This window comes from Hyaena hyaena, unplaced genomic scaffold (assembly GCF_003009895.1).
Source record: "Hyaena hyaena isolate Hyena2069 unplaced genomic scaffold, ASM300989v1 scaffold_182, whole genome shotgun sequence".
Classification (NCBI taxonomy): Eukaryota; Metazoa; Chordata; class Mammalia; order Carnivora; family Hyaenidae; genus Hyaena; species Hyaena hyaena.
Genome location: NW_024080814.1, coordinates 1,594,404 through 1,612,639, shown reverse-complemented (window position 1 = coordinate 1,612,639; position 18,236 = coordinate 1,594,404). Strand labels below are relative to the sequence as shown.

At 40.0% G+C, this 18,236-nt stretch overlaps 1 protein-coding gene across 4 annotated transcripts in view; it reads right to left on the bottom strand.

Annotated features, from left to right (window-relative positions):
* The window catches only part of ITPR2 (inositol 1,4,5-trisphosphate receptor type 2), a 501,862-nt gene that overhangs the window by 357,915 nt on the left and 125,711 nt on the right, over window positions 1-18,236 (bottom strand). For 3 of the 4 annotated variants that reach the window (XM_039240789.1, XM_039240790.1, XM_039240792.1), the window contains exons 10-13: window positions 15,731-15,775; window positions 5,483-5,634; window positions 2,672-2,771; window positions 1,563-1,723 (exon numbers count right to left, since the gene is read on the bottom strand). In XM_039240789.1, the coding sequence (XP_039096720.1) occupies window positions 1,563-1,723; window positions 2,672-2,771; window positions 5,483-5,634; window positions 15,731-15,775 (458 nt within the window). The remainder of the gene's footprint in view (window positions 1-1,562; window positions 1,724-2,671; window positions 2,772-5,482; window positions 5,635-15,730; window positions 15,776-18,236) is intronic. The other variant, XM_039240791.1, reaches the window with a different exon arrangement.

Sequence of the window (18,236 nt, the reverse complement as noted above, 5' to 3'; positions counted from 1 at the left end):
AGCTGCTTTGGGACAGATGTTCAAGAACGTTCAAGCTGGGAGAAGAATTGGTGAGTCCCGAGTGTTTGCTTCTTTGTGAGTATGTGTTCATATGTGTGGTGAGAACACTCATAGGATCTTTACTCTTAGCAAATGTTTAAGTGCACAATACAGAATTGTTAACCATAGGCACAATGTTGTACAACAGATCATCTTGTATAAATGAAAATTTACAACTGTTAAACAAGAACTCTTCATCCCCCCACCCCCCATGCCCTGGCGACCACCATTCTACTCTCTTGAGTTGGACTCTTTTGCAGTATTATTAACAATAGCCAAGACATGGAAACAATTTAGATGTCCATTGATGGATGAATATATAAAGAAAATGCTATTTTATACATACAATGGACTATCATTCAGCTTTAAAAAAGAAGAAAATCTTGCCACATGTGACAACCTGGGTCAACCTGGAAGATGTTATGCTACTTGAAATGAGCCAATCACAGAAGAACAAATGCAGCATACTTCTGCTTATATGAGGAGTGATTTCTTCAACTTTGCGAATTACTGTCAAACTATTTTCTGAAGTGTTTATACCAATTATCACCTCACCAGCTGTGATGAGAGCTGCAATGTATCGCAACGCCTGCAAAATTGGTAAACAGATTTCTCTTGTTCAAATGTAAAGGCATGTAGCAGATCATCAAGGGGAAATAAAAAGAATGCTGTGTTCTGGTGCACCGAAAACACAGAGACTTGAAAACCCACATGATTGGGCATCTGGATGGCTCAGTAGGTTGAACCTCCAACTTCAGCTCAGGTCATGATCCCACAATTCGTGACTTCAAACCCCACAATGGGCTTGCTGTTCTCAGTGCTCTCTCTCTGACCCTCCCCCACACTCCCTCTCTCTTGCAGAAATAAAACATTAAAAACAAAACCACACATGATCAAATGCCCCACTTATGTAAACTGAGAATAATGTCCATCTCAGGACTGTTTGAAGGCGTATATAAAATATATTTACAGTACCAACACAAAATAGGAATGATATACTTGGGAGCCATCAGGATCATTCTCTTTCCCAACCATTTCCAGAACAAGAGCTAAAGAATCAAGGATCCAGTTTCTCTGCGGGAGTTATAAGGCCAGAGTGCTACACCTTGCAGACTCTTTTCTGGTATATTTATCTCATGTTACCTGAGCAGACCAATGTGTCTTGCATGAATAAGAACAGAAAAACATAAAACTTCTTTTAGGACTTTTAGAACTCTTAAATCCAAACATTAAACGAAGCGCAGCAAAAGTATTAAATGTCTTCTATGAAACATTTAAAAGGAAAGATCAGCGAGCAAAACAACAACTCCAAGCCCAGCTAAAATGGAAAACGTGAATATTCCACCAGATTTTAAAGTCCCCATTTTCATTCGCTCACCATGATCCACTCATTCAGAAGCAGGTGCGCCACTAGGGAGACCATTCTAAATGTCCCCTTAGAGCCATTCATTCACTTGAGGCTTACCACAAGAGTCAGCAGCTGACTCTTGATGACTTAAGAGCCATTTAACAAAATTACTAACCTCCTTTCATTCTGAGTTATTGTGCCATTTTCCAGCTTTTTAACTGTGGTCGCCAGCACTTTATTTGCATCATTGGCAAAGTCTAAGTCTCGGACCTCAGACAGCGGGACAGACACAATGGCAAATGCTTCCTTATCTTCTTTTGTTTGGCACGTTCCAATCTGAAATGTGTTTTTTCCACCAAGATTAGTTGTTGTTTTTTTAAACACACAATATTTTTCTGGTATGAACACACCTTAATATTGTTTAAGAAATCTAAGCTGGGTGGCTCAGCTGGTTACGCATCTGACTCTGAATTTCTGCTCAGGTCAGGATCTCAAGGCCATGAGATAGAATCCTGCATTGGGCTCCATGCTGAGCATGGCGCCTACCTGGTTTCTCTCTCCCTCTCCTTCTGCCACTCTCATCCCCTCTCTAATGTAAATAAATATTTAAGAAAAAAAAAGAAATATAAGACAGGAATAGATAATCCAAATACAGTAATTCTCATATGCGTCATCCACTCTGAAAGACTGGGGACACACAGATTTTCCACACCCATTTCCTGCCTTGTTCCCAAAGCCCACTAGAAACACATCCTTGCACACTTGTCCTTTGCTTCAGTGTCAACAGAACAGAGAGAATGTGCTCCTGGGATCTTCTCCCCTTTCTCCATGCTGCTCCCACACTTTTGGTATCTGTGATAGCATCCTTCTGAATCACAGCCCCACTGCAGACAAGCCGCTTAGTTCAGCTTCCTAAGCAACTGGCAAAATGAACACTTGAGGAGATTACTTGTAATAATCTCTAATATCGGGAAAGACAGATGGTAAGGAACATGTCAATCACCCCTGATTCCAATCACACAACATCTGTCTAATAATTAAACAATTCTCACGGGGTATCTGGGTGGCTCAGTAGGGTAAGCACCTGACTGTTGGCTTCGGCTCAGATCATGATCTCACGGCTTTATGGGTTCGAGCCTGCGTTGGGCTCTGGGCTGGCAGCACAGAGCCTGCTTGGGATTCTCTCTCTCTTTCCTTTCTCTCTGCCCCTCCCCTGCTCACACTGTCTCTGTCTCTCTCAAAATAAATAAACTTCAAAAATAAACAATTCTCAACAACATTTACCTTTAACATAACAGGTCTCTCTTCATCTGTGTCTATGGGGATACTGGTGCTTGTGACCCACGTGTTGGTACATAAATGCCTTAACCGAACATATGAGTTCCTACAAGCAAAAGAATACAAAAAACAGATTATTAAAAATTAGCAGACTTATGGGGCACCTGGGTGGCTTAGTCGGTTAAGCATCCGACTTTCACTTGGGTCATGATCTCGCGGTTCGTGGGTTCGAACCCCGCGTCGGGCTCTGTGCTGACTGCCAGCTCAGAGCCTGGAGCCTGTTTCAGAGTCTGTCACTCCCTCTCTCTCTGACCCTCCCCTGCTCACGCTGTCTCTCTCTCTCCTAGAAATAAATTTAAAAAAATAAAAACATTAAAAAAAAACTGGCACACTTATATATTAACATAGTTAGCAGTTTCATACATGATATGAACGAATATATTAAAGACTAGTTGACTCAAGTTTAGATCAGTCTGGTTTAAGGAAAAGGCTCTGAACCAAAGACTATTTCAAAGCATGTGGTATTACTACCTGGACCGGTGGGTCTCAAAGTGTGTTCCCTGGACCAGCAGGAATAGCATCACCTGGGAACTTGTTAGAAATACAAAGTCTGAGGCTTCATCCCCATTCACCGAATCAGAAACTCCAAAGGTAGGGCCAACAAGGAATATGTTAGCAGCCTCTCCAGGCAATGCTGATTTGAGGACCACTGACTGAGTAACCATGTCAGTTAACACAGCTATCTGATCGTAGTTTCTGTAGCATCATCATTTGTGTCTAAAAGTATATATAGCCAATCTTCATTATTTGCAGATTCTGTGCTTGTGAATTCACGAAAAAGGATTTGTAACCCCAAAATCAACAGTCACTTGTGCCATCATTCCTGGACATAAACAGAATGGTAAAAAATTTGAGTCCCCACTGTGCATGTTCCCAGTGAGGCTGACCAAGGCAATACTCTGCCTTCTCGTTTGTGCTCCAACTATAAACAAGCGTCTGTTTCAAGATCTATTCAGTGCCATGTTTTTCCAGATTTCTGCGCATTTTGCTGATGAGTTTGCTGTTTAAATGGGTCCCAAGCCTAGTGCCGGAGTGCTGTCCAGTGTTCCTAAGAACAAGGCTGCGATGTGCCTCAAGGCGAAAATACTTATGTTAGATAAGCTTCATTCGGGCATGAGAGATAGTGCTGATGACTGTTAGTTTGATGTTAATGAATCAACAGATGTTAAATAAGGTGTCTTTAAACAAAAATACACACAGCACAAGGTTATGTGTGTAACTGATGTGACTGATGAAAATATTGTGACCGGAGGCTCACAGGAACCTAACCCTGCCTATCTTCCAGGAGAAATGGTTCAGTACTTGCTATTTCAGTGTACCAGGACAAAACAAGAATCAACTGTGTATGAACGGTGAGGGAATACTGAGAAAGGACAGCTAGAACTTCAAACAACTCAAATATTATCATCTCAGTGAAACTTTTATTCGTATCATTTATTTAACAAATATGTGTAAAAGATCTGTTCAGACAAAAGCACTGTGCTAAGTTCTCTGCCTCCAAGCTTCTGAGAGTTAAGTAGGAACTGTAAGCCATAAATAAATCCTACAACACGAGGCAAAAAGCATTAAGACCAATAAGAAAGAACCAAATAAAATGCCAATGGCCTCCAGGAAAGAGAGGTTCACTCAGCATCATGGTGCTGCTCATTCATAAAGGAAGGTGCAACAGAGACTGAGTTTCAAAACTCTAAAATAGCACAGAGGCTCCTGGGTGGCTGAATTGGTTATGTGTCCAACTTCGGCTCAGGTTATGATCTCACAGCACAAGAGTTCGAGCCCCGTGTCGGGCTCCATGCTAACAGCTCAGAGACTGGAGCCTGCTTCAGTTTCTGTGTCTCCGTCTCTCTCTGCCCCTCCCCAACTTGTGCTCTGTCTCTCTGTCTCTATCAAAATATGAATAAACATTTTTAAAAAGGATACTTTTAAAAAAAAGAATGTAAGACATTCTCTTACCTTACATTCTGGCTACCTCATTACCAATTCCACCTCCCCACCTCTCACTCACTTAGGTCCCATTGGTTTTCTACCTATTCCTTCAGCACACCCAGGAAATTTCAAGATTTTTCCATTTCATGTTCCTGCTGCTTGAAACATTCCTGATAGAGAGGGCTTGATCCTTCAAATCATTCAGATCTTTTCTCAAATGTTCTAAGTCAGAGAGGCCATTTCTAAACACTAATACCTAATACGACTCTCTGCAATTTTTTTTTCAAAGCAGTTTGATTACCTGCCCTGATATTGAATGTTAATTTTTCTATTGCCTCTATCCCTCATTTGAAATTAAGTATATAACCAGTTTGTTCACTGTTCACTCCCCAGTGTCAAGGGCAATGTCTTAAGTTCAGAAAAGGTTTGTTAACTGAATGACTAAAGAAATGACCAAACAGATGAATGAATGAAAGAAATCTGAAATTTGACATAATAGAAATAAATAAGTATTAATAGAAATGCCCCTAGATTATTTTTCATGTTCGAAACCAAAGGCCATAAAGTAATAAGAATAAATAATTCTTATGAATTTTTCAGAGTTTCTTTGGTCCTGAACACTTTAATTATTTATGAGAATAAAACAAACTGTGTTAATCTTCTCACAAAAGAAGTATGATTTTTACACATTAGTTCACTTACACTTACTCCACTGATATCACAAAAATTCCATTAACATTATATTTTAATTCCTTACCTACCACTACAATTACTCAAAGAAATGTTATTATTTAACCATATATATTTATTTTACTTTGTTTTATTTTTTACCTTGGGACCAGGCAGTCAGCTCTCTGAAGAGTTGTGGCATCCAGTTCAAAGAGGGATGCAATGTCATTTCCATGGGGTACTGAGACTAAAGTGTACATGATCTTCTCCCCTGCCTGGCGTTTCTTCTTTGAAGCTGGAAGCTCTCCATCTCTCTGTGGAAGAGGTACAAAGTTATTTATTTTTATCAGGTTTCTTCCTAAACCCTTCAATGAATCAGGAGGTGAGATTTAAATTTGTACAGTATTTCTTCATTGGATTATAGAGATGTCTGTTTTACGTCATCCGAAAAGCAGGCCAGGTCTCATAATCTTAGAGGTAAGTATTACCAATAGTGATAAGTCATACATTCCTGGAGGGAAGGCTTGATCTGGGCAAATAATCAAAGCACTAACAGTCATAGGGAACAGTCGTGTTCCCTTATGTTGTCTTAACCTATTTCCAGAGTCATTTCGACCATTCCACATTTAAAACAGAGAAGAAAGAGTATGTTGAATCATCTAGATTTCCTAAATTAAAGAGTCAACATGGTAGTGTTTCAGAGCTCCTGACTAATGTCTGAAACATAACTGGGACACTATCCTGAAGAGAAAAGGAATCAATAGCAATATTCCCATTCAGTTCATCAGCCGGTTCCATTAAACCCAAACACATACTATAATGGCATATCAGGTGAAATAAATGGGGATCTTCACAAGCAGAAGACTTCATAATGATGTGAAACTCAGTCAACATTTCTAGTACACCCTCCTTTAAGCAGGCAGCCACACAAGAATGGTAATTATATATTTATATGTCAACCAAGTTTCAATCCCTGTGGAAAAATAAGAGGCACAAGGGGCGCCTGGGTGGCTCCGTCAGTTAAGCTTCTGACTTTGGCACAGGTCATGATTTCCTGGTTTGTGTATCTGGCCTGATAACGCAGAGCCTAGAGCCTACTTCAGATTCTGTGTCTCCCTCTCTTTCTCTTGTCTCTCTCTCTGTCCCTCCCCTGCTTGCACTCTGTCTCTCTCTCTCTCAAAAATAAACATTAAAAAAAAAGCTAAAAAAAAAAAAAGAGGAGGAGCTATAAAAAAACAAAATGTGATAGAACAAATGTAGTATAAGCTTGGTGCTTACATACATACTATAATTATGTATATGTATCAAAAAAAAAAAAAACAAATTCTAAAATGAGACTAGAAGAGAAAGAGAGTATGGCTGTCCCATCACAGGAAGTTGAACGAAAGTGGAGAAGAGAAAGGGTGCACCAAAGGCAAATCAAAGCAGGCCGTGCCCAATGACAAGCAGTTATTTAATGGCCACTAGGACAATGAGATATGACACCTGATCCTTCCAAAACACTCACTTGAAGTTCCATCCCAAGACTGTGAACATCATTTCCCTTGTGGTTCCATTCTGACGTCTTTTGTAAATGGTGTGCAAATTGGTGGCCCCACTGAATGTGAATAGGGCAGAGGAATCACCAGGGCTCCTAAGCAGGAGCGGGGCTGTTAGGTGCTAAATCTCACATAGCCCAGAAGCACCTGCTAGCTCCTGTCATTTTTAACTTACATGTCCTCCACGGAGACCACAATTCCGAGTTAAATGAAGGCAGGGGTCTGGCAGACTCTCCCCAGATAGTTTGACCCCCATAATAGTTGTTTCTAATCAGTGAGCATAAACTATGTTTATTGATCAGAAAAGAAGCATACTTAAAACTTACTGTGCATTATAACTAGGCAAAAGGATAAACAAACTGTGGGACATCCCAACAGTGGAATATTATTCAGCGCTAAAAAGAGATGAGCTATCAAGCCACAAAGACATGATGGAACCTTAAATGCATCTTGCCAAGTCAAGAAGCCAATCTGAAAAGGCTACCTACTGTATGATTCCAACCGCATGACATCCCCAAAAAGGCAAAACTACGGAGACAATAAAAAGACCAAAAGCTTTCAGGGACTAAGGGGGAGAAAGGAATGAAAAGGCAGGGTACACAGGATTTTTACGGCAGTGGAACTATCCTGTCTGACAGATGTGGATATATGTATACATAGTGGGTACATGTCAAATGGTGGCTCCTTTTATCAAAACTCATAGAATGTTCAAGACTAAGAGTGAACCTTAAGGTAAACTATGGACCTCGAGTGTTAATAACATATTAAAGTAGGTTAATCAGTGTAACAAATGTACCACTCAGGTGCCAAATGTTGACTGCGGAGAAGGCTGTGGTTGTGTGGTGGCAGGGGGTATATGGGAACGTGTACTTTCCACTGAATTTTGCTATGAACCAAAAACTGCTCTTAAAAATAGTGTCTGCTTAAAAAAAAAAAAAAAAAAAAAAAAGGATGAGAGAAAATATTTATAAGTGATATAGCTGATAGGGGATCATATCTAGGATGTATAAAGAACATAAAGAACAGTTACAGTTCAAGAATAAAAAGATGACCCAATTAGGGGCACCTGGGTGGCTCAGCTGGTTAAGCATCGAACTCTTGATTTCAGCTCAAGTCATGATCTCACAGGCTGTGAGATCAAGCCCTATGACAGCGAAAAGCCTGCTTGGGACTCTCTTGCCCTCTCTCTCTGCCCCTCCCTGGCTCACTCACTCTCCCTCTCAAAATAAACAAACATTAATTTAAAAAAAAAAGACAACGCAATTAAAAATTGAGCAAGAGTTTTGAATAGGCCTTTCTCCATAGAAGATATTCCAATGCTAGTAAGTACATGCAAAGATGCTCAACATTGGAGCGCCTGGACGGCTCAGCCACTTAGGTGTCTGACTTTATCTCAGGTCATGATCTCACGGTCTGTGAGTTCGAGCCCTACATCAGGCTCTGTGCCCACAGCCTGGAGCCTGCTTCAGATTCTGTGTCTTCTTCTCTCTCTCAGCCCCTCCCCTACTCATGCTCTGTCTCTCTCTCTCTCAAAAATAAAATAAAAACATTTAAAAAGATTTCTAAAAAGATGCCCAACATCATTACTAATTAGTAAAATGCACTAGGATGGCTATAATCAAGGAGATAGACAATAGCTAGTGTTAGTGAGAATGTGGAAAAATTGTTAACAGTACATATAATGCTCGGGGCACATAAAATGGTGTGGCCATTTAAGAAGAGTTTGGCAGTTCATCAGAAGGTTAAATAAAGGGCCAACAATTCTAATTGTAGGTACCTATCCAAGAAAAACAAAAACATATTTCCACACCAAAACCTGTCCGTGAATGTTCACAGCAGCATTTATAAAAGTCAAGATGCGGAAACAATCAAAAGCCCATCACATAATGAATGGATAAACAAAATGTGGCATGTGCACACAATGGAATATTATTTGGTCATAAAAAAGAATGGAGTACAGATATGCTACAACATGCATGAACCTTGAAAACATTATGCTAAGTGAAAGAAGTCAGACACAAAAGGCCATATATTGTATGAGCCAGTATATGAAACATCCAGAATAGGCAAATCCATAGAGAGTAGATTCATGGCTACCAGGGCCTGAGGGAGGGAAGTAACTGCTAATGGATACAGGATTTCTTTTGCAGATAATAAAAATGTTATACAATTAGATAGTGGCTATTGTTTTGGAGCTCTGTGAATGTATTAAAAAAAACCACTGATTTATATTTTTAAATAGGAGAGCTTTATAGTATGTGAATTATATCTCAATAAAGTTGTGGAAAGGGGAGAGAGAGGGAAAAGGAAGAAGGAAGAGAAGGGGAAAGAGAGGGAGAAGACAAAGGAAAGGAAGGAAAGGAGGAAGGGAGGGAGAGAGGGAGGGAAGGAAGGAGGAAGCCAGCAGTACGCTGTTTCGTTGATGACTGCAGTGCAGCTCAACACAAAAAGCCAGGTGTTGCACTAAGATACGGGTGGCAAAGCAGCAGCTTTCCCTGGAATGTAATGGTGACACAAGAAGTGGTTAATTCGAAAAGAAGGAAAAGGAAGTTTGTCTTAATTATGTCCTCATAAGATGCAAACTTGGGGAGAAACAGACCAGGAGCATTACAGTCACAAAGAAATATCACAGAAGAGCTTTTTTCTAGACTCCATAATGCTATGACAGCCAAAGGACAAAACCACCAACATAATGAACGGTAATTAATACACGTGAGAGAAGGCCACCACTTCACATAAATACACAGAAATAACGGACAAGATCAGTCAACTGTAGAAATAACCCAAAGGATTTTTTGAATATGTAGGCAAGGGGATTGGAGAACAAGTGGACCAAGTGGTTTATGTGTTTTACTATAAAGGCACAACTAAAATATGACTTTAAATAAGGAAAATAAAATTTAATTATATTGAACCATGTTTGAAGAAAGTCTTCATTAATCCAAGATGAACATGTAACTTAAATAAGCAGAGATTTGATGAACTAAATTTGACAGTTTCTCTCATCATTACGAGTACAAATGCAAAAATTTCATATTACTGTCTTTTTGGAGGAATACCACATCCCTAAAAAGAATATGTGTCCTCTAATTTCCTGAGCCTCCTACAAACGAATCTTCCAATTATAACTAGGCTTTTGCTATAGATTTTCCTTCAAAGAAAATGCAATAACTGGCCAAATGATTTATATTTATCTACTTAGCAACTGAAAGTTGACATTGGGTTTATACATCAGTCACTTGTGAGCTCATTTAATATAAGTCAATCCTAGTGCATATATTCCCCTTTTGAAATGTTCATAAAATTTATTTTCAAGACTTACAAAAAGAAAGCAGATCCAGGTTTCTAGACTGCCCTCCTACCCCCTCCCCTTTAGTATACCTCCCTGTGGGCTCCGAACAAGAGTAGTCAGGGACCTTTCCATTTTGACACTCTTATAAATAGAAAAATCTTGCTTATTAGGGCTAATTAAAAGAGGTCACTCTGCATTACTCATACTATTTAAGACCCATTGTTTAATTGTAACTAGATAGTATAAGTGGAATGTACAACTATACCCCTAAATAATTTGCTTAGGTTCCTGGGGTGTGGGGCAGGAAGCTTTCATGAATAAACTCCATTTATAAGTAGCATAACAATGGTTTATGTGTGAAAAGAACTAACATCTAAAGCAGTTTTTAAAGCAGTGATATACATTCTGCTTTTAATCTCTTGCACCCTGTTAATTTGTTTAACAAACTCTCCTTCATAAACAGCTCAAGACCTCCCCTCAAAATCTGTACAAAATAAAATATGAATAATGAGTTATAGGTGTGAAATCTCTTAAATGTATGGATCAGCTTTCAATCTATAAGAAAAATCAATATTTTATTTCTATAATATGAACGCAGTTCTGTTCAAAATTGTGTGCCTGTAGCTTTTGTTATAAACCCACATCTTTTTTAAGTAAGAAAAAGACACAAAGTCACTAGTTCCCTATACAGAATTACAGAAGCACAATGCCCTCCCTCTTGCATCACGAAAATACACGCAAGGTACAACAGAGCTTAGATAGATGTTAGATTTAACATCAGCTAGGTTTCCAAAATATTCTCAATTTAGGGAACGCAGAGCCTCGGGATGTTAACCCAGTCTGCTGGGCTCTTATAAAACTAGCATTTTTACTTGGAAGAAAAGGCACACAGACTCTCGGGTTATCCAAGTCGAAAATGCCCTTATGAGGAGCCAGCCGAGTAAACTAATGGTTCGCCAGGCTTCTCCCGCCTCTGCTGGGGCTGCCAGTGGAGACACAGCAGGTAGCCTCCTGTAACACCTTCTCTGTTGACTCATTTGTGAGTCATCAAATTCTGAGCAGAGACATCACGTTGCAATTCTGTTGTTTCAGGAGCCAGAGACGTTGTGTGGCTGCTGCAGACCTGTGTGCGGCCACAGCCGAAGCAGCATAATGATGCGCAGCCTTCTGTGTTTTCGGTCAGACCTTCCAGGGCTCTCTCTGCTGACTTTATGTAACAGACACAACCCTGCCATTTAAAGCTGCAGACACTTCTTCTCTTCCATGGCTCCTTAAAAATCTGTTACTCTTAAACTGTTTCCTCTGAGGACTCTTTTTTCTTCCTTTTCTTTATCATCAGACCACTGATGAATATAGAGTAAAAACTCAAGGAAATGTGCGGTCCTTGTTCATAATCTGGTCCCCCAAGCCCTCCAAAAAAAAGTCTATGAGACAGAATTTTCAAATAACATTTCAGCCGAGTATCATGGTTTCTAGAACATTGCTATTTACATGTGTCTATGCACAAAGGCGTGGTTCTCAACAGGCAGAAAGTTTGGACCGCAGCGGGGGTCATTTTCCAGACTGCAATGGGGGCTATTTCCAGAAGCACCTTTGGTTCCCACAGCTGGGGGCAGGGGAGACCATTACTGGCCTCTAATGCACTGAGTCCACAGATCTGCTAAACATCCTACAGCGTAAAGGACAGCCTTCCCCCCAACAAAGAATTTCCTGGGCCAATGTATCAATATTGCTGAAATTGAGAACAGATCTGCTAAACATCCTACAGTGTAAAGGACAGCCTTCCCCCCAACAAAGAATTTCCTGGGCCAATGTATCAATATTGCTGAAATTGAGAACCCTCAGCATCAACAAAAGACACTCCCTTGAAAAATCAGATCACGTTCCGCATCAATATGGTAATGTGAAAACGGGTGGTATTACTCCAAAAAACTCCCCTTCAAAGAGCCATTCGCAAAGATGCAGCCTTTCAAGGAGAAGAAAGTAATGACTGTCAGGTTCCCAGCTGGGCTTGACACAGTTCCAATGTTTACAGGGTCCCTGTGGATGCTGTACATTTGTAAGATTGGAAATAATAGGCTCCTTTGTAGAATAAATACAGCAATTTGGATCTTAATGGGAGCTCTGACACACACCGCCTCATTTCAGTGGCACCGTGCATTAACCTTTGAAACTTCAAAAATGGAAGGCAACATTTTGATAAAGGTTTCTAAATTACAGGAAAAAATATTAACTGGCTATTAAATAGACAACATAAGGGAAAATTTGGACAGAAAATGATTAGCATGGTCACAGTGAACTCAGAGTTACTGGAACCCAGATCTGAGGTGAGATAGCATTCTGTTTGGGGAAATTGATTTCATTTTTCACAGGCTAAGCTCTAACTGCTCCTTTGTTTTCTTTTTTAGACAGAAATATAATTATTGCTGGGTGGCAAATGGCCTATAAAATGAGAAGCCATATTGTTAGCTTTACTGTTCCATATTTTCAGTTTTATTTACTTTAAAGCTAGGGATTAGGGATAGAAAAAAAGATGAAATCAAATGTCTCCAGTTGGACATCTCTCTGAGATGGCAGATGACATCCAGTCATAAACTTCCACGGCAAAGCAGATCCACCTGTGTCATATGCAATTGAAGTACTGCTAGTAACAACTGCTTCACAGAAAGGTGCTCTTTCTCACCTTCAGAGGTGAATGAAGAACGGATATTTCAGAAGATAGAAGGAAAAAAATCTATGAAGTCTAACTGAAAGCTTGATGGACACAAGCAGCAAACTTTGCCATGGATTCATTACTTATATTTTCTGTGCTGCTCCATAAACTTTCATACCCTATCTCTCATACTCTCTCTCTCCCACTCAGCTCACCCAGAAGCATCAGAAGCATCACTGAATAGCATGGAGCTGAAAGGAGATAAGCAAAGAGATGTAATTCAATTGCACAATTCGAAGCTCTGATGTGATGCCCTTTTAATCAAAACAACGTACGTTTTGAGCCTACGAATATCTTTTATTCAAAGAGTTTCCCTTTATCTGATTGAATTTTAACCTCATGGCCCAAAGATGATGTATGTAGGGTAAACATCCTCATCTCATTAGTCAGGTGGGAAACAGAGTTTCAGGAAGGCTATCTTACACATCCAAGGCCATACAGGTTAGTGGTGGTGCTAGAAATAGAACTCCCTTAGCTAAAGAAGTCACATAGAATCTCATAAAAAAAAAAAAAATTAAAAAAAAAAAAAAGACCTTGAGAAAGAGAAAGGCAACTCCTGACATCCACCCATTGGCCTGGTGTGATCAGGCAAGCTCGGTGTTGCCAAAGGCACCCTGACTCTCACAGACAGACCACGGTGTCCTCCTGTGAACATGAACGATTTCAAAGAACACCAACATCAGACAAGGCTGCTCCATGCCCAGGATGGATCAAGACAAAACGACACTGCCCCATAATCATATCTGAACACTGACAAAATGTCAATGTTGTACAGGCCATAAATACGATTTACTATCCCTCTCCCCTAGCCAAAATGAGTGTTGCTGCTTTAGCACTCACACCATTAGCCTGGCTCTCATCTGCCCTCCCGATACATAAAATGTGTTAAGAGACTTCCTCTTCCTGCCAGCATTCTTATCCAGAGTAAGCCCCACTTCTTTAAATCCTCCCCAAAATCATCTTGTACAAGCTCAAATCCTATCATAGGTTTTTTCTAGCACTCTCTGCAAGGCCCTACAGTTCCCCCGGATATAAGTGCAATGTGCAATTCTGCTAGGAATTTACCCAAGGGATACAGAAATGCTGAGGCATAGGAGCACATGTACCCCAATGTTCATAGCAGCACTCTCCACAGTAGCTAAAACATGGAAAGAGCCTAAGTGTCCATCAACAGATGAATGGATCAAGAAGATGTGGTTTATCTATACCATGGAATACTACATGGCAATGAGAAACAATGAAATCTGGCCATGTGTAGCAACATGGATGGACCTTGAGGGTGTTATGCTGAGCGAAATAAGTCAGGCAGAGAAGGACAAATATCATATGTTTGCACGTATAGGAGGCTTAGGAGGAACTTGACGGAGGAACAAGGGGGAGAAGAAGGGCGGAAATGGTGGGGGAAAGGGAGAGAGGCAAACCATGAGAGACTCTTGAATGCTGACAAAAACTGAGGACTGATGGATGTGGGGGGGAGGGGGGATGGGCATGGAGGAGGGCACTTTGGGGATGAGCAGTGAGTGTTATGTGGAAAATAATTTGACAATAAACTGTAAAAAAAAAAAAAAGTGCAATGTGCAATTAACCCCATTTGTTCAAGAGCAGGTGTGTTCTTGGCAGTCTTTGGCAAGAGACCATTGACCAGCACATAGTAAGAACCAAAGACTCAGCTTTGAAACATGGTTATGGATGACGTTTTTCTAAATCACGGGGAAATCAGAACCCAACAATCCTGGACTAGCATTTGAAAACCAAGGAGAAAGGAGTCCACATAGGGGGATAAAACTGAATTATAAATGAAGGACCCAACCGATTTAAAAGCCTACTTCTATGTTTAAGGACATTTTGACACAAATTGATGCTCTCATTGGGCCAATAACCTGATACTTCAGCTTTATTTCTGTTGTAAACCTGATAGTCAGATGGAGAAAGAAGTCAAACAGGATTGATTCAGGTCCAGAAATTCTGATTTGATTCATCTCCCCCATATCAATATCCTCATAAAACGTAAAGCTGAGAGCCAGCACAAAGACAGTAGTCATTTCAATTAAACATTGCAACTCGTTCTGTCAAAAAATGTAGAATTTTGAATGATGCAGTAATAATTCTTAGCCATTCCAAAAGAGATTGCCAAATTCCTAAGAAAATTAAATTATACACGGTGTCGTTTTACATCAAAGTATCTAGCTAAATTGCTAAAAATATATACAGCTATATAGATATGCATTTCTATCCAGCCTATCAACCAGGTTTTATCTGCATCACATCGAATTGTCCTGAATTTCAGAATTTTCTATTCAATTAAGTCCTACTGTCATCGTAGAGTTGTCTTCTTGACAACGGGGATGAAAAAGCAGGCTGAATAATAATAAATATCTTAATGAAAGCTGGCTTTCAAATAAGATTGATATGTTTTTTGAGTAGCATGCTATAGAATATAAGAAAAATCAGTTGGTTGATACCTTAATTTCTCCCCATAAATAGAGCCCAAATCATTTTCAGTCAGAGAGGATTGTCCCATTGTCATCTTTTCCTATCATACCATAATTCACTTTGTCTTTCCTAATTTCCATGCACTTCTGAAAACTAAACCTAGACCCACCATATCTCCCAGATGCCCATGGCCTTCAGTGCTCTATCATAAATAGTCTCCAAGTGGCTAGAAATCTCCCTAAATACCTATTACCAGACATCTATTTATAACATCAGTGTATCATCCTTTACTTATTATCTGTGATCCACAGGCTCTAGTTAGAGAATCTCTCAGAAGCCCTAGTCTTCAAATTTTCTATTAACTTTTCAATTTGTTCATATAAAACATGCACAATATTTTTGGAATTTGTTGGGGAGAAAACAATTCCACTCACCACATTTTTTCCTTCATTTTGAGCATCTCGATAATCAGGATTAAGCTAAAAAACAAAACAAAACAAAACAAAACCAGTTTTAAATTGCTATTAAAAGCACATTACCAAGACCAATGATCTTTAATTCAGTTCACTATTGTATCCTTAACTAAACTCAGTATTTAAAAAGCTTCACAAAGAAGCCATTACTAAATATTACAATTTAGAACATTACCTTAAATTCTAGCTGCAGGAGACACGAGCTAAAATGCCATGTTTATGGCTTTTGTTTATATTAGAACAATTGACACCTTTGAATAAGTGAGAGCTGACAATCTCACATCCTCTGAGGAAGCCTTCAAAAGAGTTATCATTTTGCCCACCACAAAGTCTGCCATTAACCAATAACTGTTTTTAAAGTTAGACCAAAGGAAAGTCTTAACAATGATCCGAGATCATGCTCCACATGCTGTATATACAAGACAAGAAAATCAAGCAAAACAGGAGCCATATACCAGATATATATGTCAGATATGAAGGCTGATGCGTGAGTATCATGAGGGTTAGGGGTCAGCCCAGGGAGGCTGATGAGTTTTAGATATGCTGAGTGTTGATCCACATATTTCCAGCTGGCTGGAATCCATACCTCCTGACTCCCACCTGATGACACAGTCTCAAAAGGATGTCTGCGTTGTACTGAAATAACTAGTTCATAATTTGCAAAACAGCAAACTTGTAAGGTATTTTTCTTTAAATAATGAGTCGTTCACTCGACTTTAACTATTTCACTATGAATATGTTAGTGTCTATAACACATAACCACTTAAAAGTCTCCGTTTAAGGGGCGCCTGGGTGGCTCAGTCGCTTAAGCAGCCAACTCTTGGTCTCAGCTCAGGTCACGATCTTGCGGATCATGGGTTTGAGCCTCGTGTCGGGCTCTGTGATGGCAGTGCAGAATCTGCTTGGGATTCTGACTCTCTCCCTCTCTCTGCCCCTCCCCAGTTCACTCTCTCTCTGTCTCTCAAAATAAATAAATTTTAAAAACTTAAAAAAAAAATAAAGTCACCATTTAAAATGTAAGATCAAGAGTCTTTCTCAGAATGACACTTGGGTAGTAGCTCTGAGGAATGTCTTGTCTACTTAATACTAAATATCAATGAAGGTGCTAAAAAAAATCAAGAAAACAAAGCAAAAAAGTCTCAATCTCACCAAAAACTAAGCCTGAAAAACAACCTAAACCCAAATCTACAATGAATTGCCAGTAATTACAGAACAGCCAAAGCTGGAGGAGAAGCAGACAGCTCCCAAGTTTGGCCTCCTGGCATTCCTCAACCCCACTTCAAGCTAGCACAGTTGAGACACATGCTGTGGTCCCCGTCTGTCCAAGCACTCAGAGACCCCAGTGTCTGCCCACCAAAAACCTGCCCAGAAGTGTATAGTGCTGAGGGGCCATTGTCAGACTGAGGCGAGACTTGTCTCCCCGGGACTCCCATCTACTACCCGACTACCTCTATCTTTTCATGACCATCAAGATGCGACGAAGCTCAGAAAACAAATGGGCGGAAAGTCAAGGGAGCAGATGATAGCAGAGGGCTTTCTGAGAAGCACTGCCTGAAGAAAGGGAAGAGAAAGAACTGTGGGAATCACATTGCCTAACCCTGTAGAAATAGCAAAGAATAGAAGTGCTATAGAACCCAGGGACGCAGAGTCGCCATCTGCTGGGCTTGAGACCTGCACTGCATGCAGTGTGTCCGGTCAGCCCTTCAGCTGAAGACTGAGAAAGAGAATTGAGAATTTTTAAAAATTGAATAGGGGTGGCTGGGTGACTCAGTGTGTTAAGCGACTGACTTCGGATCAGGTCATGATGTCACAGTTCCATGAGTTCGAGCCCCGCATTGGGCTCTGTGCTGACAGATTCTGAAGCTGGCTTCAGATTCTGTGTCTCCCTCTCTGCCTCTCCACAACTCACTCTCTCTCCCTCTCCTTCCATCTCTCTCTGTCTCCCAAAAATTAATAAACATTTTTAAAAATATTTTTTAAATAGAATATAAAGGAGCACCGGAATGGTTTGGTTGGTTAAGCTTCCGACTCTTGCTTTCAGCTCAGGTCATGATCTCACGGTTTGTGAGTTTGAGCCCCATGTTGAGCTTTGAGCTGGCAGCACAGAGCCTCCGTGAGATCCTCTCCATGCCCGCCCCCCCAACCATGCACACACTCTCTCTCAAAAATAGACTTAAAAAAATAAAGTAAAATGAAATAAAAAATAGAATAAAAAGACCATCTACTCAATCCATCTGGTTCTGCACAGAGCCCACTTGTCTGAGGGTAATAAGGAAGAAAGGAAAAAAAAAAAAAAAAAACTTGTGACTGATTAAAAAGCATGTTAGAAGGAGAAATCTCCTTTTCACAGAGTCTTTCTGAATATTTTCTATGGCATAATGCAAAATAAATTTTCAGGAAATGGTTTGGCATATTCAGGAAAGCGTTAGTAAACATTTCATCTACATAAAGGCAAGAGAATAAATTG